This window comes from Fundulus heteroclitus, unplaced genomic scaffold, assembly GCF_011125445.2.
Source record: "Fundulus heteroclitus isolate FHET01 unplaced genomic scaffold, MU-UCD_Fhet_4.1 scaffold_38, whole genome shotgun sequence".
Taxonomy (NCBI): domain Eukaryota; kingdom Metazoa; phylum Chordata; class Actinopteri; order Cyprinodontiformes; family Fundulidae; genus Fundulus; species Fundulus heteroclitus.
Genome location: NW_023396792.1, coordinates 612,526 through 639,663, shown reverse-complemented (window position 1 = coordinate 639,663; position 27,138 = coordinate 612,526). Strand labels below are relative to the sequence as shown.

Here is a 27,138-nt window from a genome sequence, read left to right as displayed (position 1 = left end):
TATGGTCACGGTAAAAACAAAAGAATTAAAAACGTTGATAAAAAGGCTGTGGATGAGCTCTAAAGTTGATCTTTTCGGTGCGCTCCCTGATGAAGTTTGTAAGAGAGATCAAAGCCAAATGTCACCATCAGAGTGTGCCTGCAATAAAAGTTTAATTTATTTGAAGACTTTATGTAAACGTTCATCCTTTTTGGCAAGGATTTTAGAGAAGTAATACAATTATAGAAAATACAATCCCTGATTTTCCAACGGACCACGACAGGCGCCAACTGATGTGATTGGGTGTGGCTGTGTTGATCCGTAATTCAACACAGAAATTATAATGAAGGGACATTTTCTCCCTGTATCTCTTGCACAAAGCCACCAATGTAAAGAGTATTAATTGTAGTCATAATGTGTTTGCATTGAGGAATATTGGTAAGGTATAACAACTTGACACTTGCACCATGATATGCTAAGATATCTACTGGCCTGCTTGCTGAAGTTTATTGAAAATGTCTAGAAAATCCTTTATATAATAAAATACTACATATCATGAGTAATTTGGCTGCATATTTGGCTCATATTTAGAAAAATAGATAGGGATGGAAACCTTACCTGATAAACAATGTGAAGGAAAATAAAATCAGGTTAAAGCTGTGGATACAAAGGTTTACAAAATGGAGGAGGATTTATAGTTTGTCATGACTAGAATATTAACACAAAAATTATTGTTAATGTTTTTCTTGTGGTTAGTTTACTCCACTTCTTTTTTCTGCTCATAGACTCCACATTTCTCTCTATAAACTCCCATGCTGACAAAACCTTTTGAGTCCTCTTTGCAATCACCCGGTGTGACGGCGGATTCTGCACTCAGAGCCTACAAATGAAAAACAGTCTTTGCTCTCACTATCTGGGAAAAAAAAGCCATTTGCCATGAAAGATGTAATCAGACTTACCTCTATAAATGTAATACTCTGCATTTGATAGAATACTCCTGTTTAATGGCTAACACCATTAAAAGCTACTCTTATCTCCATTCGGTGTTTGAGTGATTACACCCAAGCTTTACAGAATAATTTAGAGAAGTGACTTGTTCATGTCATGCTGCAGATGTGATTACCTACTAAGCTCTTGTTAGCTAATGTTAATGGATTGAGGGATGATGCTAAACAATTACCCAGGTAGTCTATCATTTTTGCTTTGCCATTACCAAAGATTTGCATCATGACCTTTTAAGTAATTTACCGTCATCTGCCCAGTATTGTACGGTCGCAATGTTTATGAGGCTTATATGAGGAGCGGGTTGCAGAAACAACATGCGAGGATGGTTTTTCGCATTTCTGATGCAGGTACACAGAAATGCATCCCAGACGGCCCCTCACCTGGAACACCAACACCCAGCAGAAACTGCTGCTGTACTCTGGTAGAAAGAGCATGACGTACTTGAATTTTTTCCTTTGGGGTAAAGTTATGCCAAATCTGTAAGCATGAGAGACTGGAACCACCCACTAGCTCAGAATTTAAATTAAAGAACACCCACATGAAGTGCACTTGTCGCACAGAGTTCACATTTATCATGGTTTAGACACTGTTTCAGCTTAAGGCATAAATGACTCTGTTAACGTTATGGTAATCAAGCCGTCTGGTTCTGAGCTGTATGGTATCATGTGACCTTAGCTACGCCTGGCCACATGTAAAAACATTCATAAGTAAAAGGAAACCCTCCCTTTTATCCACCACTCACCTTGGACCACAAGTCGTCCTTGAGCTGTCCTGCGAACGCGTGTCCCCGGTTTGTTAGCAGCACAAACGTAGACGCCGGAGTGCTGCACGCCAACATCTGAGATCATCAGGTTCCCCGTGCCGAGCACCTGAATTCCCTCCACTCCAATGGGCCGGCCATCTAATCAGAGATGTTAGATAGTGAAGGCAGGTTCACAAAGATGGGAGGGAATTGTGTAGGGCAGGTGTAAGCCGACCATACCTGTGTGTGTGTGTGTGTGTGGGTGCACTGCACGGAGGGTTAGAGAAAGTTTAAAAGCAAGAAAGACCAAACGTAACGCAAGAATGCAACCACAAGCTGACAGAGAGAGTGCTATTTCTGTCCCTCAAGGATGCAGCTTTCACAGTGACTGAGGCGCAGAATTTTAATGTGCCGATGCTGCTGATACAACAGCCGCAAGGAGGAAGGTCACTGAGTTTTACTGTTTAAGCGCAGCGGTTTCCAGTTCTGAACTTATTTTAATGGTTATCTGTGAAACACTGAAGGGCACAGTTCTATTTCAGATTTGTCAGATTATTTTTTTCTTAAAGCATATCGCTTCTCTTTGCGTGCCGTTCCTTAAGCAAAGATTGAGTACGATATTTTCTTATTAGTGCCTTTGTCCAAGGTTGCTGTTGATTACATTTTCTTCTGAAAAGGCTTTGCTTTTTACCTCTGAATACATTTCAGATATGTAACTTTGAGTCCAGAAACTACAGCTGCACACTTGTAATCTTCTATTTCCTCGCACGATTCGTGGCTACCTCCTCTCAAGCTCTCACTGCAATTACATGATAAGCTCAGACTTTCTCCATGCTTCCTATCTGCAGTGTCAGGCCCAACAATGCCTTCAATCTGCCTCTGATATTAGCTATGGGGCCAAGGGGGCATTCTAATCAGAGCTGACTTCCATCTGCAGCCTGTATGCTCCAGATTCAGTGTGTTAAAAGGCCAAGTGGGGAGTCATGCTGGTCGGTGCCATGCTGGACAGATGAACAGCCAGGAGCCCCGGTCAAAGATTCAATGTCATTCTTTATTATCTTTTATCTCAAGGTAAGGTAGATGGAAAAAATTTTTTTTTTTGCTGTTACACGTTTTGTTGGGATTGCTTTTTTGCAGGAGTTCTCAAACTGTATGTTCAAAGGTCAATGTTTTATTTTTAGATAAGACCAAAGGTTTTGAAGACCAAGTGATGAACAATTCCCATTTTTAATTCACTTACAAACAAAACGATTGACTTTATCCCCAAGATCGTTTGCTTATGCCACTGAGCAAATCAAATTTTTGTCAATCGGGCCAAATAAACAATCTTACTTTATTAGATATCTAAGCCTAATCTGGACTTGATTAACTTAATTAATTTCCATGCCTCAAGAAATAAAGTGTCTTTCTTTGTACACAAGAATAAACGACATAAACATATACTGTAAAAAGAAGCTGAACCACCAAAACAGCTGAGGTAAAGCCTTTCAGAGTGTGACCTTCTGTTTTCAGTTGGCTGCCTCGACCTATAGCGCCCAAAGTAATTTATTTATTTACTGGCTTACTTTCAAAATTCCTTTTTTTTTCAGCTTCTGTTTAAATATCATGTTTTTACAAAGTAACCCTATTCTTTAACCCAAAGGGGTAACACATTTTTTGGTTGATGTAAAAAAATAAAATATAAGACTCCAGCAGAAAAAGAAAAGATTCAATTTATTTTTGTAATGCTTATAAAAATCCTCCTATCGGTTATCTCTAATGGTTTTACAAGAAAATAGCTTTAACCAAATTTCATGCGAAAGTTAGGAAAGAACAATTGTGACTTGAGATACTTTTCAGTATTTCGTGATCCACAGTGGTTTTGTAACTGCGTTCTGACAAACTCCATCACCAATTATGCTCATGATGCTTTGTCTTTTGACAACTGACCTTTTGTCCCCTCAGAGTTGCTAAAACTACTTAAAGATGTCCTAAAAGCAATTCACCAACAATTCACTAACGTTGAAGTGCTTCTCCTCTGTGTTGATGCCGTCTGCTTGAACATTTTGGCTCATACCTCTTTGTGTTTCCAATCACAGTTTTCCCTGTTTTTATGTATCGACTTTCGCCCTTTAGTACATATTTTCCGCACTGCCAATTGGGTCGAGCCTGTTGTTCGATTCACTTCTGGACCGTAGTCTGGACTTTGGGAAAGGCTGCTTCATTGATTTCTATCACCCAAGTACATGGAGAACTAATGATCCATTGGACCTTTGTTTCAGGAGAAGCATTTTTGTTTTATTTGCTGCATGCATTCCTTTCCTTTTCCCTTGCTCCCCTCAATCACCTTCCCTCTGCCAGCCACTAATTAATTTAGCGTCAGGAGAGACATAGCACGAGCTAGCAGGCGGCGGCGTGGTTCAATGAATAGCAACAAACTAACTCTAGCATTAAGGAGTGACTGATGTGAAACTATCAGATTCATTATGCAGCTTATCCAGGCCTCCCTGCTGTAATCTAATACACACAAATCCCATCGTGTTAGCATTTAATTCTGGCAGCATTGCGTAAGGCAATACTGTCAATCTGATTACGGCTGACTGCTTGGGAGGGGCAGCAATTTACATCTAGGACAGCAAAATAGACTAGATAATAGGTAACGAAAACAGATAGGCGACCGAAGAATTGGCAGGCAGTCTCTGAGTGATAGTAAAGGTAGGGAAAAAAAAAACATGTAAAGAGGAGAAACTAATTGTATCTGGCTCAGCATCTCACGGCAATTACTCAGAGGCCCTCCTGTGCTCCGAAGAAAGGTTGGACTTCATGAGGAGACGACGCACGTATTTATCAGTGCAGAGTCAAGCATAATGTTTAGCCCTGAGGCTTAATGTTGAGTCTCATTGCCTTGTGTATACACAATAGATTTCCTGTCTGAAATGTATTCTGTGTACACATCTGCATTACACAGGAGTGGGGCAACACGGGATAAACAAACCCACCAGGACGCGGCCCCTCGCGTTTCAATTGAACAAAATATACCTGATTTTAGCAGATAATTCCTCAAAATAAAAAAAAAAAATGCAGAGTCTATCGCTTCTGTGGCCTTTTTTTTTGTATTGATGGGGTATTTTTCTCACCTAATCTGCTCCAAGACACAATGGGCCGAGGGTATCCTGTGGCAACACACTCCAGGATGGCAGTCTGGTGAACAGTGAGGGTGAGATTTTCTGGGCCGACCAGAATCATGGGCTCTTTGTAAACCGACGACTGAGAGCCTGCAAGAAAGAGTACAGCACGGTGTGTTTTACAGTAATTGCTTTTTTTGTGAATTAGCTGAATATAGTCATGTTCAACAAAGTAGAATATGCGCTTCGATGAGGCTCATTTGTCAGATTAAAAGTACCGTTTGAAAATAATAACTTTTGAGTAGTTATTAAACATACATTTCATTAAGCCCCCATTTCTGTAATAAAAAGTTGTTTTTTTTGGCCTGATGTAATATTCTAATTTAAAATGTTGTGTTGTCCTTAGCTGTAAGCAGAAAATATAATTAAAAAGGAAATAAAAGATTGAAAACATCAGTCAGCGTCAAATTAATCTGTAAGATGTGTTTCACTTTGTGAATTCAGTTGCAGTAATAAAACTTTCAATAATATTCGAGCGTATTAAATGGATCCCTACAGTGCCTTGAAAAAGTTTTCACATACCGGGAGTGTTTTCACATTTTCTCAGATTATTACAGTAAAGTTCGTAGTATTTCTTTAGAATTTTATGTGACTGACCGACACAAAGTAATTTGAAGTACAAGGGAAATAATACATGGGTTTCAAACTTTTTACTTGTATAAATCTATTGGGCAGTAGCCATGTTTTACTGCAATTACAGATGCAAGTATTTTGGAGGTACTGTAGGCAGAGACCAGCTGTTCACACTTACAGGCAAGGACTTTTGCATCTTCTATGTTAAATAACTCTTGTCCGAAAGAATGGAGAGCGTCAGTGTACATTAGCTGTTCCTAATGTCCTCCAACAGATTATCAACAGGGTTCAGGTCTGGATTGTGTGAATCGTTTTTTTCTAACACATGAATCTGATTTGATCCAAACTCTTCCACTGTAGTTATTCTGCATGGTTAGGGGTGTTGTCCTATTGGAAGGTGACCGTCTGCCCAGTCTGTTTTTTTTTTTTTTCCAGGATTGCCCAATGCTCAGCTTTATCCATCTACACATGAACCCATGTGGGTTTTCCTGTACCTTTTGATGAACAGCATGATGCTGCCACCACCATGTTGCACGTCAGCCTGAGTAAATGCGCAACAGTTGGAGTTCCCAAGATGTGAGCTGTGGATCTCTGGAGCTCCTCCAGAGTTGCTATGGGCCTCTAAGCGACTTGTTTGATCAATCGTTTCCTTGCCTAGCCTGTCAGCTCATATGGACAGTCATGTCATGGTTGATTTGCAGTTGTGTCAACGTCTTTCTAATACCTGGTGACGGATGGGGCCGTGTTTTTGTGAGAAGTCTACTGTTGGCGATTTCTGAAGGCAGTTGGTTGCCCTAGATTTTATTTATGGTAATTAACACCACAGGTTTTAGATTTTTAGTTTTTAAATTAATGAATAGAATGAATCCCTTTTCTTCCATTTAAGAAATATGCATTCATGTATATTGACCTATTGAATCAAATACAGTCATAATACAGAGATGTTTGTGTTTGCGAGAAAAGGCGGGAAAGTTCAAGTTGTACGACTATATTTGTGAGGTATTATCTCTTAAGATGATGAATACGTTTGGGAAGTCTTGAGATTACTGTGTGTTGAGGCAATTACAAGGACTTTCTTTGACTGTCTGAGCAGACGGTCAGTTGTCGGACAGAATATTTTAATTGCTTGAAGGTTTTTTTTGGTGTAGGGAAGAAAGCATGGAACGTGGGAGATAAGTCTGTAATTAATAACTACCTGAAACCGTTAGAAGAGCCTCTGCACTGTGTTTTACTCCCGCACTGTTGTGTGCCACACAGCAGAACTTTCCACTGTCCTCTTCACGAACTCCTGTGATCTGCAAAACACCTGTCGGTAGCAGCGTGTACCTAAAAAAAGAGGAAAAAAAGTAGAATATCAGATAAGGCAGCAGTGTTTCAAAGAAAGCCTCAGGCCATGCTTGACCCTACCTCTCGTCTGCGGTGTCCACTGGGCGGCTGTCTTTTTCCCAGCTAATGACCGGCTCTGGCAGACCACGGATCTGGCACTGGAATCGAGCCACACCGGACTCTTCAGCATGCACCGACTCTGGTTGCACGTGGAAGTCTGCCATGGCTGTAGAGAGCAAGAGAGGAATGTGAATTTAGGCCATAACGTTATAAAAACGCAAGAAGCCTCTGTCATTACAGAGAAGAACTGGGAGCCCTGCAACAGATGGCACAATCCCCATAGAGTCCTGATCCTAGTAATACAGAATCTCTCTGAGGTTACGTGAAGAAGTGGAAGCAAGCGAGAGCCTCATTCTCTAAGACTTATTATCATGTAAAGGTTTGTTTTACTGAAAGAACTCAACTGGACTTGACACAAACGTAATAAAAATATTTCTAAGAATTAATAAGCTACACTGAACATCCACTAATAGACAAGATTTAAAAAAAAATCTGCTCAAATCTGACATTTCTTTTGTCGATCACAGCCTTTACATTTACTTCTGACTGTGCTGCAGGCAGCGATCTCTACTGAAGGCCCAGATGCAGACATATGGATTTCCTGCCATATTTAGTATGTAGGTCACCCTTTTTTTCCCCCGAAGTTTCTTTCAAATTGCTTGCTAATGAAGAGAAAGATACAGATACAATATGAGGAAACCCGTATCAATATCCCTGCTGAGAACCCCATTCAGCTGCACTTCACATATCTACTCCCTGCAGAACAAAAGCATAATCAGAGTTGGAGCCAGCAGCAAACTCAATTAGAGAGAGGCCCTCTCCTCTCTCGCTGTTCTCCCACCTGCTTCAGCAAGGAGTGGCTTCCTTTAAATGTCAGCCATAATTAAGTTGGACGAAGGACGACTTTTTACTTAGTTACTGTATTACAACAGAAGCGTCCAGCACCCCTATTATTTCATAACCTTTTGCTCCGTAATGTTCCCTGCAATCATTTATTAGCTGCAGGAAGACAGAGTGGAAGGCATGCTTATATAATGTCTGAAATGTTCTCCGCTGCTGTCTGCCTGCCTTTCAAATAACATCTTGTTTACCGTGTCTGAATCCTAATCACTTTTGTGTACCGTAATACATCAGCAGTCGGTGCTTTGACTCTAATAATTGATACGGATATTAACTTAAGCGTCATTTCAGTTTAGATGTTTTTACATAACAACTGGAGTGCCAACATAAAGGTCAGCAGATGAAAGCAGACAAGTCAGTGAGAAATAGTTCACTTAAAGTGGCGACACTTTAGAGAAAAGAGGCACCAGCGCTGCATCGGAGTCTAACACTGTGATTATTTCACATCGCAGCTTTAATGAGAAGAGCTGCATTCTCCAACACGGCTTGACCTTTCATCTCTGGATGGATGTCAGGAGCTCTAATGAAAATTAATTCAATACATCTATATGGCATCAAATTATAAGATAAGTCATCTTGGGGCATTTTAGATCGCAGGGTCGGGACCTTGCTATATTACGGAGGAAAAACACAACAATCCCCTTCTGCGCAGTGCTTGGCAACAGTGAAAACAGCCCTCTCATTTCAAACAAGGAGAAAACTTTAGCGGAACCAGACTGCGGGTGGGTGGCTGTCTGCCTGTAGCTGCTGAGGTGAAGAGGCAGCGGGGAGACAAAAGACGGAGAAACAAATGATAAAACCTGAGGATTTGCAAGCTCTCTGTTCACTGCTGACACCATGCAGTGTGGGATTTAAGCCTAAAAGGAAACCATCTGAAACAATTTTGAGCATCATTTTATTCAAAATTCATTGACACCATGGCCAACCCTGTTCTAACTCCAATTAAATATTGTTATGTATGATCTATAAGAGAATAGGTATAATTGTTGTGAAGTACAAGACATGAGAGAACAGGAGGAGGAAACGCAGCAAATTTTTAGCGAGAGGAAGAAAGTGTCAAGAAGGAGAAATGCTTAGTGGAAGGTATTTCTGAAGTCAAGCATCTCAAACGCTGTGATCAAAAATTTTACTGAATAAAATCTATTTTTAGCTGTGATATTTCCTTCTAAACTCAGGACGAAAAGAGCCGGGCAGCTAAAAGCTCAGTTTGAAGTCATGTGAGACAAATATGTAATTTTTTTTCATAAAAGAAGATCAGACCATCTCTATTTTTAAGCAGCTGTGGATTGGCTTAAAATTTTACTAAGGTTGGAGTGTGAATATCAAAGACTCTGAAGCAATATCTACCGTTGAAAGTTGTATTTGATCAGAGCTTGACTGCTAATAGAGACCATCTGATTTATTTTAGGACCTGTTGCATGTGATCAACTATTTTGTTACTTTTACCATTTAGAACTACAGGCCAAAAATCAATGTTGCAGTATTTACAGGGAACATTTGCTTTAGTTTCTGGTTAACCTACACCAAAACTGTGCCAAAGACAAAGTGTGGAGGAGCAGTTTGTTACATGAACACTTCATATGTGTTTATATAAAAAAAAAGGAGATCCAGATGCAGACATGCAAAGTCTTCCAGCCAAATATACAGCTGTGCTCAAAATAACAGCTGTGCGCTTAATAAAGTGAGCAAGGCTCAGACCTCTTGAAATGGCTTTTATTTCCCTAGAGGCAAATGCATTAGGAACACTGCACATTCAATTCCTAATAAAAAATCTAAATCACCTATTTGGCATTGGACAACCTGACCTCTCCAAGTATTTTGATTTACCAAAAGTGATGCTATATGTGCAATAAATAAATCCAACAGCATAGTATGAGGAACATTCCCATAGCAAGATGCCTAAGCTACCATTTAGTGTTTGGGGGTCGTCTGACAAACTGTCTGTGGCACCAAGACCCAACCAGATAAATCTAGCTTTCATCGATAGACAAAAATGCTGCACGATTTCTCTCTAGGTTAGTCAAGTTGTTCTTCATGTAACTTTTTCAACAGCAGGGCTTTCCAAGGCATTCTTGCCAGCAGATTGGCTTTACATAGACATCTTCTAATTGTTGCAATACTCCCAGGGAGCTGCAGAATTTTTTTTTGTATCACTCCAGAGTAGATTATTGACCGACTGTGCCAGTTTGCCTACTCTTTGGGTCATTCAAAGGGAAGCTTTCCAGTCATTTCCAGCACCTCTTTACATGTTTTCCTTTTCCCTTGAAAAAGAAAACATGTCTGAAACAACCCATCGAAATCGTTGTTTCAGAGAGGACTGTGCTATAACCACCACTTTATGAACAGTATTTGCTCCCTTTGTCGTTTAATAAAGGCCATCTGTTTTGGCTCCTGTTCTTTTCTTAATGAATGACCTCACTGACTGACATTGTATTATTTTGAACACAAGTTACACACAGTCAGCTAAACTGATCTCCGGCCTGTTCAGTCTGTTGGTTTTGTGTTACTTTACCTCCTGGGAAAAATACTTGCTATCTAGAAAGAGACTTGATCAGACTAGCGATGTTGGTCTGGTGTTACATTAAACACATTTGTATCTCTAGAAAACAAAGAGGTGTGGCTGAATGATACTACCTGCGAAGGGCTTAAAGTTGGGTCAGTCACAAACCACAGCGTTTCATACATTGTACAGTAGCGTCCAAATATACTGGGAGACTTAAAGAACAAAAGGACAAAAGGGGACCACAGCCTAAAGGAGCCATCTTGTGCATCTTTGCCAAGTACTCGCTGATTTGGCTCTTGTGTGTGTCCTCTGACACACACCCCTAGCGGGCCCCACCCTTGGTCCTCATGCATAAAACATGGGTTCTTTAAGAGGCCCTCGCCCCCTACAAACCCTCAGAAAATCAGACACAATTGTCAGAATCACAATAGGGAAACATATAGAGATAAATGCATACAGGAAGGGGAACTTGTTAACCGTCTGCACCAGCTGGAAAAAGAAAAAACGGTGTTTCATAATCTGCGGTGTGTTTAAATGTCTTATTGTTAAAGGCTGCAGTCAGTCAAAAAGTGAGGCTCAACTTTAGCCACCATAGATAAACGTATGCTAATGTAATAGGCAGCCATCTCAACCCCCCCCATGATGTAAGACCACTCATCCCAAAGCCCGGCCCCACCGGACCTGTTCAGCCTTTGTTTTTCACTCCTCCTCTGCTCTCTGTTGACAGACACTCACACATGATTAAAGAGTGTCCACTACCAGCATGACGCCGCGGACTGAAATGAAGCAGGTCTAATTACCGCAATAGAGGAGAGAATGGATGGGGTGCATGCTAAAAAGAAGCCCATACACAAGTGCACAGGGAGGAGATCGCTCCTCCAACATATGTTCGACAGTTTGTGACAAAAGAAGAATGATTGAGGGAATAATATGGGGAAGGGTTGCAGACAGGAAGTGTGAAGCGCAGCGTTTTCAACAAGTAGCTGCACTGTAAATCAGGCGTCGTCAAAAGTGAAAGGGACAGTCCTGCTGTGTGTTTCACGTGAAACAAAAGGGATTCAGAGTCAAGCAGAAATCAGCATGGAAAAAAAATCCGCCTGAAAAACATTTCACTTGCTCACGCTAAAATATTTGCAAGGAGGAACAAAGGCCTACTATATGCATGCGGATGTGTCCATATGGGCCAGTGATATGAAGGTATCGTTGAAGAATATCACCTTTCTAATGCGACACCCCTGGTCATGTTTACCTGACCCTAAAGCTGAGGGATTTAAAGGCGCTCTCATGTCAGCAAGCCCAGTCTATTTAATTAAGAAATTTAGATTAAATGGTGATTGCTTCAATTACACCTCTGTGAATTGGTTTGTTGTTCTGCCTAACAACCGATGGTAATGATGTTAATTTACTCACACATACACAGACAGACACATACCTAACATAGGCCTGCAGACCAAAAACCTGCACCATTATCAGCAACGCTGCATGCTTCCGTTTTTTAGGACAGTTCTTGACCCACATGCAGAAGAAAACTCACCAGAGAATGTAGTCGATAGATGTAGGATGTAAAAATTGTACAACGGGGGTGGTTTCTGCGTTTTCTGGTTCAACAGTGTCTTGAGGACGAGAGGAGCTGATAGATGGAGAGGTGGACCAGAACAGGAATTAGTTATATAACCCAGGAGGTGAATAAAATGCCTTATGGTTTCAGAGATCAGAGAGTTCAGAGATGAAGATCCTGGTGGATGGCAGAAGGAGACGTCTCAGCAAGGGTCATGTTCAGAAAGCAATTTAATGAAGGCAAAGCAGAAGGAGTTTTGAGATCCTGACGGAGATCGAACGGAGTATTAAAGATCGGGCTGGCAGGTGATAGCCAGAGGCGCTGTGGATGACCGGGAATGGATTTTCCGGGAGAGCTCTGTCATATAGCGGCTTGCTGGTGAAATCCAGGATTGGAAGTAAAAGCTCTCAGAGTTTAGTCAAGAAGAACACTTTGGCTTGACTCTACCAAGAAGGCTGATCATCAGGCGACGTCTGGTCATCCAATAGTTCCTTAAACCCCAGGTGAGGTGATTGCTGACAGGTGTGCAGTCAGCCACTGGCAGCCACGCGCTCCAGCAGAGACCTTCTGTTCAGGAAAGATTTCACACAAACTCAAACACACACACCAGGATCATGACAGCTACAGTAAACAAATCAGCCGAGCAGATTAGCTGTTTTCGTGTATTTTACAGCTCTGGTGATGTTTTTCTTCATCGTGGTGGGCACGAGTCGTTGTTACGACAGATATAATGATGCTATCATAGAGACAAACCCACTGCAGCAGCAGTCAAACCTGTAGCTAGTTATGCTATAATATCACTGCACTCCCTTCCCTTTGCCTGCAGACGCCTCCAGCGTACATCTGTACTGCTCCCGATCACTCTCCTCACCCCACTCCCACAAATCCTCTCAAGCCTGTGACATCATTAAGCACATGTTGTTCAGGCAGTGGCGGTGACTGCAGCACCCACCCTGGCTCCACCTTGGTAAATGAGTAAAACAGACATGGGAGCCATAAATAATGGAGAAGATGTACCGCGCAATTCCAGCTTGGAGAGCTCACACTTCAGCAACCTTTAAGCAGGCATCCCTGAAATAGCAATCCCTGCACTGGGACCACGGAGAAAGCATTTTTATGCAGAAATTATCTTTCTATTGGCTGACTGCCCAATTGGGCCCCCTCTTCTTCCCCTGTCCTGTGCACAGTGCAGTGCTTCAGCACCGCCATCATCCATCAGCTGGTCTGTGGTGGGAGATGCTTATCACCGAAAGAACGATGGGCTTCACACACACTGACACACACTCATCCCCCCCCCCCCCCTTTAATGCACGGTCACCATGACACCTTCCTGCGTCGTAGCCTGTGTGAGCAACAGCATCAATTTACCAGAACATCTGCCATGGGAACCCAAGTGGCAGATGTTCAGATGAAAACGAGGCTTAAGAAGCAAACCAACTGATCATTTATGGTAAGTGCACCCAAGCCAATGTACCTGTAATAAAATTTATAAGGCATGACCTGACAGTTATTTCTAGCAGTCAAGCTTTATGTTTTACTCTCAGTGTTGCTTTATGGAGAGGAAAACCTCCATTTGGCTTTGGAAAAAAAAAAAAAAAAAAAACACAGGACCGCCCTTGATTAAAGCAAATCCTGAAAAAGCAGATTGCAACCCAGACAGAATCTGAACTGTCATTTTATTCATAAGTAAAGGAACTATAAATAATAACCTTAAAAATTGACAAAATGATTTCCTATATTTAAACTTTAAGTATCATAATCATCCAAAATGTAAAGATATGCTGCGAGTAGCCGGAGACACAATTCATAGCTCGCAATTTCATCACCTGTACAACAATTTATAAGCCTGAGGCTCTCAACCCATGTTCAAAATTGACAAAGCCATTTGGATAAAAGGTGAAACGTGTTCTAGAAAAAAAGAAGTCAAGTTGCCTTCGATTTCAGCACCACATTTATCACTCGTAGACAACAAAAGGCACAAAAACTGCATTGAGTTCTTTCATGATGAATCTTTCAAAGTTCTGCTGTTGTTCTCCATTTTGAAGGCTAGTTGGACAAACCAGTGAAAATTGTCGCCCTCTTAGTCAATCTCTCTGGTCAAACTAATTCCAAAATAGTATGAGTTGCATGTTGGTAAGCTACCATTGGCTTGAGCACACAGTCACAAATAAGTTTGTCTGTACTCAGAATATCACAATGCAATCTAATACCAAGACAAAATGTTTTTTTGTTTCTAAAAAAATATGTGTGCATTAAATACAATTTAATGCACACAGTTAAATGGCATTGATGCTGCCAACTCTGTCCACTTCAGTGATCAGACTTGTTTCTCTTAAATAAGCCTTTAACCTGCTAGTTTGCTGTTCCTCCAGCTGAACCCGAATTTCCCCTCTCAAGCAACATAATGTGGTTGACAATAATTTAATTGGCTTTTCTGTTTGTGTTGCAAGTGTCTGCATCAGACATTTTGGCAGTGTCACTCTCTGCTGGCTGTTGTGTTGATCAATAGCATGGAGCTGGTGTGCGCTAAGTTAAACATATTAAGATTGATGACTGCTATTAGGAGTTTCTGCAGAAAATAGGTGTGACGGCAAAGGGATAATAGATATGGCTCACAAAAATACTTCATACCTGTTAAATTGAGTTGCTTTTTACCTTGCCACACAAATTGCTGTTTTCAAACATAAGGAAATAAAACATATTTCTGAAACACAACCTCATATATACTGCAAATACATTGTAACAAAAGGTATAAAATTCACAGTGTGATAAAGTGCAAATATCTTTTTTTTATTTTATTTCAGTGCTCAATCCGTGGAATGTAAATAGCTAAATTAATATTAAAACAAGCTATCTTTGCTGCTGTGTCAGCCACTTCAAGCATTCAGGATGCTGAGGTGAGCAAATCTTCATCAGTGCAGACAGTTTAGAGCAGAAATAAGTAATAATGACACTTAGTTTTTGAAATCGGAACAACACACAAAACAGATAGTTTTGGCAAAACCGGGATCTCTTATATGATTGGCTCAGGAACCAGGAAGTAAACACGGGCTACACACGGCACCGTCGTTCCACACTGTAGGTTTGAAATGAAAAAAAAAAAAAAAAACTTGACATTGTTGATGGAGAGGACTGATTGCTTACAGGGAGCAACATTTTTGCTTTGACATATTGCAGTCACAAAAATTTCATTGGAGGGACAGGTTATGCTTATGCTGCTAAGCTTTTTTTAACACAACTTGCACTTCACTTTTACTAACTCTTCTTTCATGCATTTTGTCTCAATTGTGTAATTATGTTCCTTGACCTTTTAAATGTTTGCTTGTTATTTATTTAGTTGCTTTTACTATCTTCTATGTTCTATGTTTGTTTCTACTGCAGCTCATTGAAAAGAAACTTGACATTGTTGATTATGTAACAGCATAATGACAATGCATTTCCCTGATCTGTATCTCTATTCCTTTTTTTATTAATCACATCTAAGGTAAATGTGAAATTCCCCACAGTTCACAATTGAATGCAGTTCACTGAATTGAATTAGACATGCAAAGTTTATTCAAATCCTGCGTTATTAAAAAAAAATAAAAAATTCTGTTGCCTGTTTAATCAATTAAGCTTAATATTTTAGACCTAAATGACAACTGGTACCTTATGCCCTGTGCAGCATTTATGAATCAGACATGATGCAATTAAACAAACATAGGACAATGTCAGTCTTTAGTGCTCTCGGGAGCACTAAAGGTGGAACCAACACATGCATTTCAAATGTCATGCATAGATATAACAGAAAACACTGTGACCATAAATCCTTTGGTGTCTAAGTAAAATATAGGCTTTTAAACACAGTATTCATTACTTTCATAACAAACATTACAAGACTGGCTGCCAAATGCTGAACAAACACTTAATTAGTGTAATTATGCAGTGTAAACACAGAGATAGCTCTTGGTGGTGCATTATCAATTTGCAGGATGCTGAGGTAGGCAGATATAATGACGTACTGCACAATAACAGCATGATGGAGAGGCACATTTCTCAATGTCTGCTTTGTTTTCTTTTTCCATGGGCCCTCCTCACCCAGCCCATCGACCTCAGAGACAAAGCCAGGGCCTCCTCAGCTACCCTCGCCCTGCCGGCCACACCCCTCGCTCCAGCACCGCCATCAGCCTCTTCCGCGGCAAATCACCACCCTTCGGTTCCTCTGGCCCCTGCTCCGCCCATTACAGCCCCCCACCTTAATGCTCCCACCGTTCACAGTGGACCTAAATCTAACACTTAGCGTCCTCCACTCACTTCAGCATGCAGAGCCTAATTAAAGGGAGAGCCATTAAAACTCAACAGATGCTGAAAATTAAGGGATTATTCAAATGATTCCCAGTCACGGCTTTGTGAGATTAGGGACACGCACAGGAGAAAGAAGAGCATATAGCAGCAGGGGCGATAAGGGTGGGAGGAGAATATAAGAGAAATAAGAGCTAAAATAACAGACAAAGCTGTGACAAAATGAAAAAGGGATTTGGAATTATCTATAAGTGTTTGTCTTCTGCGTCTGCCAACTCTTTTGATGCGGTTTCTTTTTCTGAAATAAAACATGTTTAATAAGTATTTGAATATGCAAAGAAACGCAAGCAATTATCAAAGGATTTGATATGTGAGAACAACAGAAATAGCTGTTTCTTTGTATTGTTTCAGAACACACTGGGTGTAAAACTCATTAAAATCCTCCAACTTTCCCTCATTACAGTCAGAGATGGCTTCAGTGGGCTCATAAATCTCTGTGTGATCCCGGTTCTGCCGAGCACATGATCTTGTTTTCTTTCAACCGCAGCTGTCTCTCTTTTCAACGTGAAATTTGCATGGTGTCTGTCATTAACGGATGTGAGTTGTGCATGCTCAGAATGTGAGAAGCACTGGCATTTTGCCCTTCCCCATTCTTGCCCCCACACAGATAAACTTAGATGTGCTATTTGGTTTCCAATGGATGTTGCATGAACAACAGTCCTTCAACAATATATTTTGTTAATTTGGGAACCATGCATAATCCTTCCATTTTGTGAAGTCAAAAAGTAGCACATAAACCCTGGGTCATAGTATAGTGAGAAATTTGAAGATTTAAAAAAATCAAGGCTACATTGCAAACGATTGAAGAACATCACAATGAACTTTTTTGGTGATGTAGATCCATTGTAGCATTCGTGTTTTACATATGAAATGTCAGCAAGAAAATGTCCAGTACGATGAGCCAAAATATGTGTCAGTTTATTGTGCAATTCAAATGGACTCCATCAGATATAAAAAAGGACAATTTTGGAACAAATATTCCATGGAGCTGATGGGATACTAATGAGAGCAGCTGTCTTCATAGTCTTGCCAAGTTTCCCTCTAAGCTGGTAGACACTGAAAGTCAATGTGCTTGCTTATGCACAACTCACATCGAGCAGCAAACGACATCAAGTGTTGATGGTTCCAAATGTTTTTGATGCTAATGTTCCAAAATCTCAAGGAAATTTATGGTCTGTCAGAATCATTGCAATCTGCATTTCTCACTCTATTTACTTACAAAACCAGAGTATTGGTAAGATTTCACATTCCACAATGTCATCTGAATTGATATTAATGACCGCTTGTGTTTTTTTTAAAGCGTGTCTGAGTTTTAACGACATCCTCGTGTTAGGGCAGTGACGATGTTACTATGCTCCGTTAAAGTTTTGCTCCACTCTTCACAACACAGAGGCGTTTGTAATTGGATAAAACTGAGGACCTGAACATGATGCCTTTGGTTTTCACCGCCTATAGAGCTGGGGTAAACTTATAGCTGAAACAAGATATTTACACACACTGTATAAAAAGAAAACATATCCTTTTTTTTTTTAATCATCGTCTGTTTTAGGTCAGTTTGATACAAAAATAAAATCTTCCTTTTTGCTAAATACCTAAATAATGAAAGACAATATTTTTGGCTCAGTTATTTCTGCCAAAAAATAAGAAACGACAAAAAGAGGGGATTTGGGGAAAGTGACACTTCAGTGGGTGAGAGTATTCTCCCATTACTGGAGCTTCAAATCCTCTACTTGAAAGAATTTGATCTCCTCTTAACTCGGTCCCTTCCTTAATTTGTTCCTCTTCCAAATTACCATCTTAACAAGGACATTGCATGTGGGATAGCTCCAGAGGGATAAAGTCCTGTGAAGTCCCTTGAAGGTTTTCCACTGACCTCAGCCTTATCGTTTTCTTAAAGGCCCAGTTTCTGCTATTTCAGATTTCCACAAACCATACACACAGCTCACATTATGTCTGTCTGTTTAATAAAAAGGGAGTGTTTTAAGGCTAACGTTTGCCTTTCCCTATTCCCTGTAGTTTACAAACACAACAAACTGCAATACATTTTGTATTTATGTGCCTTCCTTGCAGAACCAGCATGAATCTTTTTAGACATTTAAGCCAGTCTTTCATCTGTTGAATCGGACAATGCGGGTCAGTCATTCCTCCACACGTGGATCGGAAAGCCTTTTCTGCCCATGGACTTGTTGCTATTTTACAAATGTTCCTTCCTTTTCCACCCCCTGATTGGTACTGACCGCTGCAGACTGGGAACACTCCAGAAAGGCAATAGTTTTGTTCTGACTCCCTTGTTTTACCATCAAATTTTGGTCCTCTCCAAACTCGCACAAATCCTTAAACTTGCCTCTTTTTTCCTGCTGCAAACACATCAACTTTGACAACAAGCTGTTGACTTGACCTACTAACAGGTGCCATGATAAAGAGATAACCAGTGGGATTCACTTCCTCTCTCATACTGGTATGCCTGATTACTGTATGCTAACACCGGAGGGGCAGTAACATTTGAAAATCACACAGTTAAACTAAATTAAGCAATCCAAGTATAATCCAAGCGTTTTCAAGGGTTCCCAGTCTCCTTATGAACACATCAGTTTAACCGACTTCTCATCATTTCTGACACTGGAGCTGAGGCTCGAGCTGTCAGGTAGTTAAAAACACAGCCCATATTTGTCATTTAGGATTTGTCGAGAATCCACCAATGCTTTTCAGGCACAGATTATAAAAGGGGAACCGAAAACCGAATGCATGTAGAGCAGAAGCTATTCTTAGTGAGTCAGGTTTGGGCTCTCTAAAGCCCCTGATTTCCCACCATTCTTTCTTTAACTTCCCTGACAGCGGAGAGTAAATGTTTTAAGTTAATGAAATTCATTTCTCTTGAGCATTTCAGGGAGCAGCACGCTATTGTTAAGTGTGCTCAAATTCACAAGCCGTGAAGGAATAAATTCACATTCCTTTCCTCATAAATGCATTCAAGCTCAAACCGAACAATGCTTATGATGATGGCGTCCTTTTTGTGTCAGTTCTCGAAATGTGCTCTGAAAACTATTATTCTCCAGGCACTTATTGCCAAAAGTAATGTACCTTAAAAAGCTGTAGACACTTTTTTCTTCCCTCACCTTATTGTTGCAGGAAAGATGGTTTCTCAATGCCAATTTTCTATTTGCCCGGAGGCCACATATCTAATTATTATCACCAATACGTTTGCACGCAATGGCCTCCTTTAGAATTCAAATGAGATCCCTCTTCCATCATGTACCCCGGTGTGAGAGCGCATGTCCACAAGAATTATTTGACTGCAGTATCACCGCATTGTGCGAAAACATACACCGCTTAATGCTTGCCGTTGGTTTGTGTTGAGGATTCGGAGACATTTAGGCTAAATCACGTTTATATTCAAATGGAAATGCCATTAAATTCCCTCTTTAGACAGTCTACGCCCCCTGTTTTGTGAAGGCAGAAATGAGTTAGGCCCTGCAGACAGACGTGGCGCTGAATAACAACCCTGGATGGACATTTGACATCACAGTTCTCCACCGCCAGACACTCGTTACTTCCCCTTAATTAGTTGTCCTCTAATCCATGAGAGTACAACTTTATGAAGAGAGGGACAGATGGTTGCCAAGAAGCCTTTTATTTTATTTCCATCTCTGTTCCTTGATCAGAGATCACTAGTGGAAAGAATACGAGTTCAGAGGAAGTAACGTACCCTGATTTGTGAGGGCGTATTTTTTTTTCCTGAGACCATAACATGCAGAGTTATCTTTCCACTTGACAATGACTTTGAGGGGGGATGGTTTGATCCCAGGGGTAGATGGATGACCCTGCATCTGGCACTCCCACGGGAAATCTAAAAAGAAGCAGGGCGGGACCGGCCCATGCGCTCCGCTGCGTCTCACAGCACCCTTTAAAACAGGGCTCCCCCAAAACAACTGTAGCAACTGTGTAAATCTCACGCCTTCATCGGCCCCGACCAACAGGCCCAACAACGGAAGCCCAAAGAAGAGGGCCGGTCCGCTGGGCCAAAGAGGTGCGGTTCCAGCCTAACATTTATCTGTAGTGCTGCCCGCGCTGATTTACAAATCCTGACATCACAGCGTCCAAGAGCGTAGCCCTGTCAACAACTGGCGCAAACAAATCTGTCAACAGAGATGAAGCGGGGATCAAAAATCCAGAGCCGTCTGTTTATCACAAATCTACATCCTTTGGGGTTGCTGATGTGAGCAGTATTTTTTGCAGTGAACATCAGATGCAGGATTTTTTTTTTTTTTATCTAGTTAGAACCCACATTTATTTGATCTTAAATACAAAACTAACAATATGTGTAATTTAAGTCTTTTAAAAGCACACAAATCTGAAAGCTTTTGTTTTCCAAGCTCTAAATGAAACTGTTGAACAATGAGTCTAAGAAGATCATTTTATTTTGAGTACCAGAAGAATAGTAAGGGATGCAGCTGGCTACATAAACATAAATGTATTAATATCCCTATATTTAAAGTAATATCTTAATTTCACCAACACATTTCTTCTGTCTGGGATTAACATTAACGCTTTGAGGTGGCCCAGTCAGATTCTCAACTTGAACTTGATAGTCTTTGCAGGTAAATAAAAATTATAGTGATGGAAATAGGCCTACCAACTCCAGAGACTTAGGGGGGGGGGCCTCTATAAACTTGGCGTTAGGTGTGAGGGAACGCGTCCAGGGTTGTATATTTTATCATTGCCCTGTGATGGTCTAGTGACCTGCAGGGTGACTTCACTTCTCGCCCACTGACTACAGGAGATTGGCGTCATCTCCTCTCAACCCTGCAAGGCTGAAGTGGATGTGGAAAAGTGATGTATTTGAGTGTTTTTTTTTATCTCAATATATCCTTTTGAGAAAGATATTCAGATTTCTCTTTCAGTCTCGAACATACATATTGTGCAAGGACCCCAAGGTTGTTTAACTTTGCGTTGTAGCCATGGACTCGTTACTAAATCAGAAGTTAAGAGGCTGAAGAATAGAAACGGTCTTTGTGAGAGACAAAATATATTTGCAGGGGTTCTCAAACTTCATGTTCAAATGTCCATGTCTCATTTTAATGATAATGTTAGAGGTCTGGAAAAACAATGATAAGCAAATACCGTCTATTTAATTTGCTTGCAACCTACAAAATAAATGGCATTTTATGCCTGCAGCTGTTTTCTTTCCCACCCCAGGCTGTTCTTATTTTATCAAGTGGTGTGTAATAGTTTGAGTTCTGTTCAAGCCATCAAATAATAATCATTTTCAGCACGCTTTCTTTTTTTTAACACCCAGCAATATTTTGTCCTTCCTGGATTCACTCTGTTTCAGAAAGCTGCTGCAACATTCTAATAGCACTTCACCTGGAGCATGTGTTGCTTTATCATTTCTGTCTTAAAATGTATCTCACTCAGCCAATATGGCTACAAAATGTCCTTGGTTCAACACAAACCTCACTCTGCCGTGTTTTGATATGACATGTTGATAACTGGGCTTATTTTTTTTTTATTATTTGGAGTTTCAACAAATTGTGAGCAAAAAAAACAACCTTACTGTCCTGTGTCATAAACTAACTATTCCTTCCTTTGAATGTTCAAATTATTAATGATCAGTGTTTCAGCAGCGCTCAGGTCTTTCCTAGAAGGCAGAGTCGAAAACATCTGGTTTGATTCTGGAAGTTAAAATGAGAAATTTTGTAAATATTGTAATTTGGGAACTTTCCAATGAGTTGTGCAGATTTCTGAGAATTAACCGGACATTTGAGATGATTAGGAAAAACTATTATATTCAAATGTAAACATTTTGTTCTGTAATGCAGCTCCAACTTAAATGAATGGCTTCAATTGGTAACAAGTAATTGAATTAAGTTGGTCCAACTTAATTCATTTAGTGTATAAGTTGTCAAGTCAAATCATCGTAAATAAATTAAGTTGAGTAAATTTAATTCAATTACTTGTTACCAATTCAAGGAATTCATTTGAGCCGGGGCTGCATCCTTTTTTTAGAGTGATAGGGACACAATGCAACAAATGCTATAAAAATATATTTAATGAGCAGAACTTCATCCTGTTTTAATTACTTTATTGAATGGTCTATTCTTTAATTAACCCATAAAAGACAAAATGCTAACTAGAATACTCCTCATCTTCAGGCTCCCAACATTAAAACATTTTCAGCAAAAAGAGTCCCCTTTCCATCTAAAAAAGTCCCGATCAACATGTAAATCAAAATCTTTAACTCATTTTTAACCCTATCTGAGCATGCCATAAAAAGGTGTGATCTCTGGATCGGCACGATGTTCAGTCCAGATCAAAGTCTGTGCTTCTAGAGTCGCTGATTCTACCCCCCTTTTCTGTGATGGATTATCAATTTACAAAAATCTCTGTTACGCTTTTGATCAATGCAATAGCATATGATTATAAATGACAAAAATACCACGGAAATATGGCAGAGGAGAATGACAGCAGTGACTGAGCAATACAGTGTGCAGAGGTTATCCATTAAGGACCTCTGAGTTGAACATTTGTGTGCACAGGCCACGGAAAGAGACTGGTTCAGTCACGTCTGAGACATTATCCTTGTTACTTGGACAGCGGACCTGTGACACACACTCACTTTTACAGAAACTCTTATTCACACATGATAGCCTATGTATAGAAAGGGTGAACGGTCCCGCTTGCACTTAGTGACATGCACAGAAATTTGTGCCTTTCTCTCTGGTACCCATACACACACACACACACACACACACACACACACACACACACATACACGTTGAGTACCTCACAGCCGTCCCTGCGCCATCATCCCAGCCGACAGCAGTAATGAGTTTCTTCTGTGCGTAAGCCAACTGACACCCACTCACGGGAATTTTTCAGGCTGAACTGTGGCCATTAATCACAATCTCGACCAACATGGTGCCATCACGTGTGTGGCAAACAGAGATGTGTTTGAGGGGTAATAGGAAGGAGGAGGGGGGGGGCACAATCGCATGACACAGCGAAGGAGGAGCCGCTGATTGTGTGGAAGACAGGAGAGACTACAAAGGTAAAGGAGGATTTTGTTTGGGATTTAATAAGCATCAGCTCAATTATTTGGCGAAATACATTTATAAACAAATTGTGGCCATTATAACTAATAGGGTAAAAGTCTTATCAGGCACAAATGAACTGAAAACAAAACATGAAAAACGTGCAGAGAGGATTGAAATAAAATGAATGGAGGGAACAGGGAATGCAGTGAAATACACAAAACAATTTCAGGGGAGCTGCAGTCTGCAACATGCAGCGTTTTAACATAATAACCATGAGAACAGCTGCCCTTAATGTATGGCAAATTGCCACCAGCTCATTTTGTGATGTGAGGATATTGTCACCAGCACATCCTCTTATCGCAGCAGCTAGAAATTCCCAGTTTCCCCTCCATTTCTTACGTTTTTGTTATCTTTTCTTCCCCCCCTCCTTCTTTGGCTCCACTGAGATTGCCAGGCGACTGCGGTCGCCGGGGATCACCCAACCCCCAGCCTGCCTCCAAACCCGGTAATCCTGGCGAATTCATTGTAATACGCAATCAGTAGCCTCCCTATCTTTTTTTTTTTTTGTCCACGCACACGTATGACTCTCCAGCCACTCCCACTGCACGCAGCTGAGGTCTCACCGAATCACCGGGAAAAATATGCCCACAACTGAGGCCAATAGACAGGAGGGAGAGGAGAGGGAAGAGCAGGCCCTGTCATTACCACTCAGTGTTACCAGACATCGGGTGAGAAATGATAGCCCTTTGTCTTTCCTACTACCTATATCGTGTCCAAACAAAGACTCAACTGATATGTTTACGAACATATTTGTTCCAGCAGATAATGAAATTCATTTTTCAGGGTCTGAGTAAACAAAGAAAAGCCCAGGATTTGCATAAACTCAGACATTTCTGCCTGTTGTAGCGACAAATCCAAGGCTAAAACCCGAGAATAGAAAAAAGAAAGGCAATATTAGTCTTAGTGGCATTTCCTATATAGTCTATAGTCCATTATCAGTAAAAATATGTTAAAATAATAATAAAAAATATATTTTTTTTCTTGGCTTAGTTTTTTTGGAGTGGTAGCTTTATTAATTCTGAAAATGTTATATTCCAGAATAAATTAAGGTCAAAATTGTTTGAAATATCAATTTAAATGGAATGCATTTTGTGCCACTGACATAGTACATTAAAGAAATGTGTTTTCCTTCAAAAGTCCCTTTTATTCAGAATTCATAGATGTTTGTATAAAAAACACAATTTGAAAATAAAGTTTTAAAATAGTTTACATCATTCTGAAGTTTTGTTACAGACAAATGTTGACACGACAATAATAACAATTTGAATTTTGCACAATTTCGTTCCATGAGGTTAACAGGGAGTATTCTACAAAGGTGGAGATACCTTGGAAGCAATGAAAATTAAATAACATTGTTATTTTAAATGTTGAAATAAAGGTGATCAATGAAGGGAGAAAACATGTTTCACAAGTCATTTTTATTCACTGATATTTGCACTGCCAAGCAAAGTACAGACCTTTTAGAAAGCCACTTTTTCTCTATTTTATATGTATATTATGTGAAGATCCAACAGACAGCATTGCATAGCTGTGAAGGGGAAGAAAATTATTCATGGTTTTCAATATTTGCTTCCAAGCTGAAATCAAAAGGTGTGGTGCCCATTTGCATTCAGACCCCTTTAACCTGATATACCCCCACCCCCCAAAAAAAATTTAAATTAAAAAATCCAGTGCAACCAGCTGCTTCAGCTATTACACAATTAATAAATAGAGTTCACCTACATATAGATTAAGCTTAGTGTGAATACAAGTTTTCTGTTAATGGACTCGTAGAGGTTTCATAGATAACAAAATCTAATAAGAATGAGGAGGAGACTAGGATAAAGCTAAAGTAGATTAAAGCAGGGTCAGTTTATCAACAACTTTAACAGGCAATATTGACCATAGAAGTGGGCAGGAGGCCAGTGGTAACTCTGGAGGAGCCGTAGAGTTCCACAGCTCAGCTGGAGGGATATGTTGACACTAAAACAGTCGATTGTGTAATCCACAAACCTGGGCTTTAGGAAGAGTGGAAAGAAGAAAGCCATTGTTAAAGGAACTCAATGAAACATCCAGTTTGCCACGAGCCATGAAGGGGATCCAACAAAGATGTGAATGAATGTGCTCTGGTCAGATTGTACCAAATCTGCACTTTCTGGCCTACACACGAAACGCTGCACACCACCCGGAACATGCATCCCACACTGTGAAACATGGTGGTGGCAGCAACATGCAGTGCGAATGTTTTCCTTCAGCAGGGACAGAGAAAGTCAAACAAAATCACAAATTGAGAGTGCACTGGCAAATACATTTTTTTTCTTTGATTTCGTGTTTTTTGTGTTAAAAACATGTGAAAACAGCCACTCACAATGGTATGGTTATGTATCTGTAATGTGGTATGATAAAGGTTGCATGGGATGTAAAGTGATGCCCACTGATATGGAAACACAACCTGTGGCTCCGGCTCCCTAGTCTTCAGGTTAATCAAATCTGTTCCCCCCCGCAGTGGATGGGAGGGGTGCTACCACAGGCTGTCAAACATGAGCACATATTACTGGCTTGTCCAACCCAGCATCCGCCAGCTAACCCTCTAAAGCTGTCTTCCCCCTCACAAATAATGTCCGTGCTGGAAAATGGACGAGCTATTATGCCACAAGCGTCATGTTTCATCTTTTCACGCCACGGCAATGAAGCGGCCCACCTTACGACTCGCTAACGCGTGACATAAAACCACTTCTGTAAAGGAAAAATAGCAGGGACCGATTCATAAAAATGATTAAGGACGCCAGCTGGAAAGGTGATACAAATTTCCCGACCTGCAAAGGAGAAAAATAAACGTCTCATCCTTTGACGCTCACTGAAATTGAGCTATTTGACGCATGTCTGTAGATGGAGCCTGAGATGGCTCCTCGGTTGTGGATGGAATTAAACGTTTTAGTTTTATTTAGGATTTGACGGGGATATGAAGATGTCGGTCACGTGTTCACGTGCAGACTGAGCACACAATGTACAGCTGCTTTTTGTACCTGCAGTCGGTCAGCCTACGCCCCTGAGCACATGTCCCTGTCATGGATTTCATGTGATCCTAAGTGTTGATGATGCACACACGGGCACGGAGATGAATTACAACTCCGGGGTCTGGAGAGCAACATTCTGGCATTTTCTCACGGCAGAGGCAGACTCCTTGGAGCTAAGAGAGTACATGCACTCTTTGCATCCCTCTTCTTGTCGAACGGTGACCCTGAAAGCAAAGCTGTCGGGGTGAGGAGGTCATGACGCAGCATTGAAATGGAATGCTCCGCCGTGGCTCAAGGTCCATGCTCAAGTGCTGGAGAGACCTAGAAATCACTTGAGACGGCAACATATGCTCCCTTGTTATCTTACATCCTATCTTTCTGTGCAGTTTATTTCATTCCTGATCGTTGCTGATGTAGTTTATAGCTCTGTTTGCTATTTTCAAATTGGTCTGTACTGGCTGTGTTCTCAGAAAACCATGTAATTTAGATATTATTGCTGAGTGTTGAGATAAACCAAATTCTTCCTCTCCTTTCTGATTCTGTCTCACAATATCCCATCACTCTTTTTGAGCGTTACCATCACAGTCGCTAAAGAATTTAATGTGAAAGCTCATCTAACAGGCCAAATATATTGCTGGCATGAAGACTCTACATGCAAGGCACTGCAATGCTGCATACACTGATTTGATGTAGCGCTGCTTTTGATTAACCTGTTTGACATGCGCTTGTGTGAAACAGAGCTGCCTACACCTTTTCGCCATTATTCCACATGTTAACATTTTGCAAAATAACATTTACACCAAGTTACAGTGAAAAGATTTTACATTATGATTCAATAAGGTTCAAACTGACCTATTTTGCCCAAACAACATTCCCAATGGTTTCTCATGTGATTTT

General features: G+C 40.6%; 1 protein-coding gene across 1 annotated transcript in view; it reads right to left on the bottom strand.

The window, feature by feature from the left end:
• igdcc3 (immunoglobulin superfamily, DCC subclass, member 3) overlaps positions 1 to 27,138 on the bottom strand; it is a 69,177-nt gene that overhangs the window by 22,771 nt on the left and 19,268 nt on the right. The window contains exons 3-6 of the mRNA XM_036130777.1: positions 6,871 to 7,015; positions 6,659 to 6,789; positions 4,843 to 4,980; positions 1,727 to 1,885 (exon numbers count right to left, since the gene is read on the bottom strand). Of these exons, the coding sequence (XP_035986670.1) occupies positions 1,727 to 1,885; positions 4,843 to 4,980; positions 6,659 to 6,789; positions 6,871 to 7,015 (573 nt within the window). The remainder of the gene's footprint in view (positions 1 to 1,726; positions 1,886 to 4,842; positions 4,981 to 6,658; positions 6,790 to 6,870; positions 7,016 to 27,138) is intronic.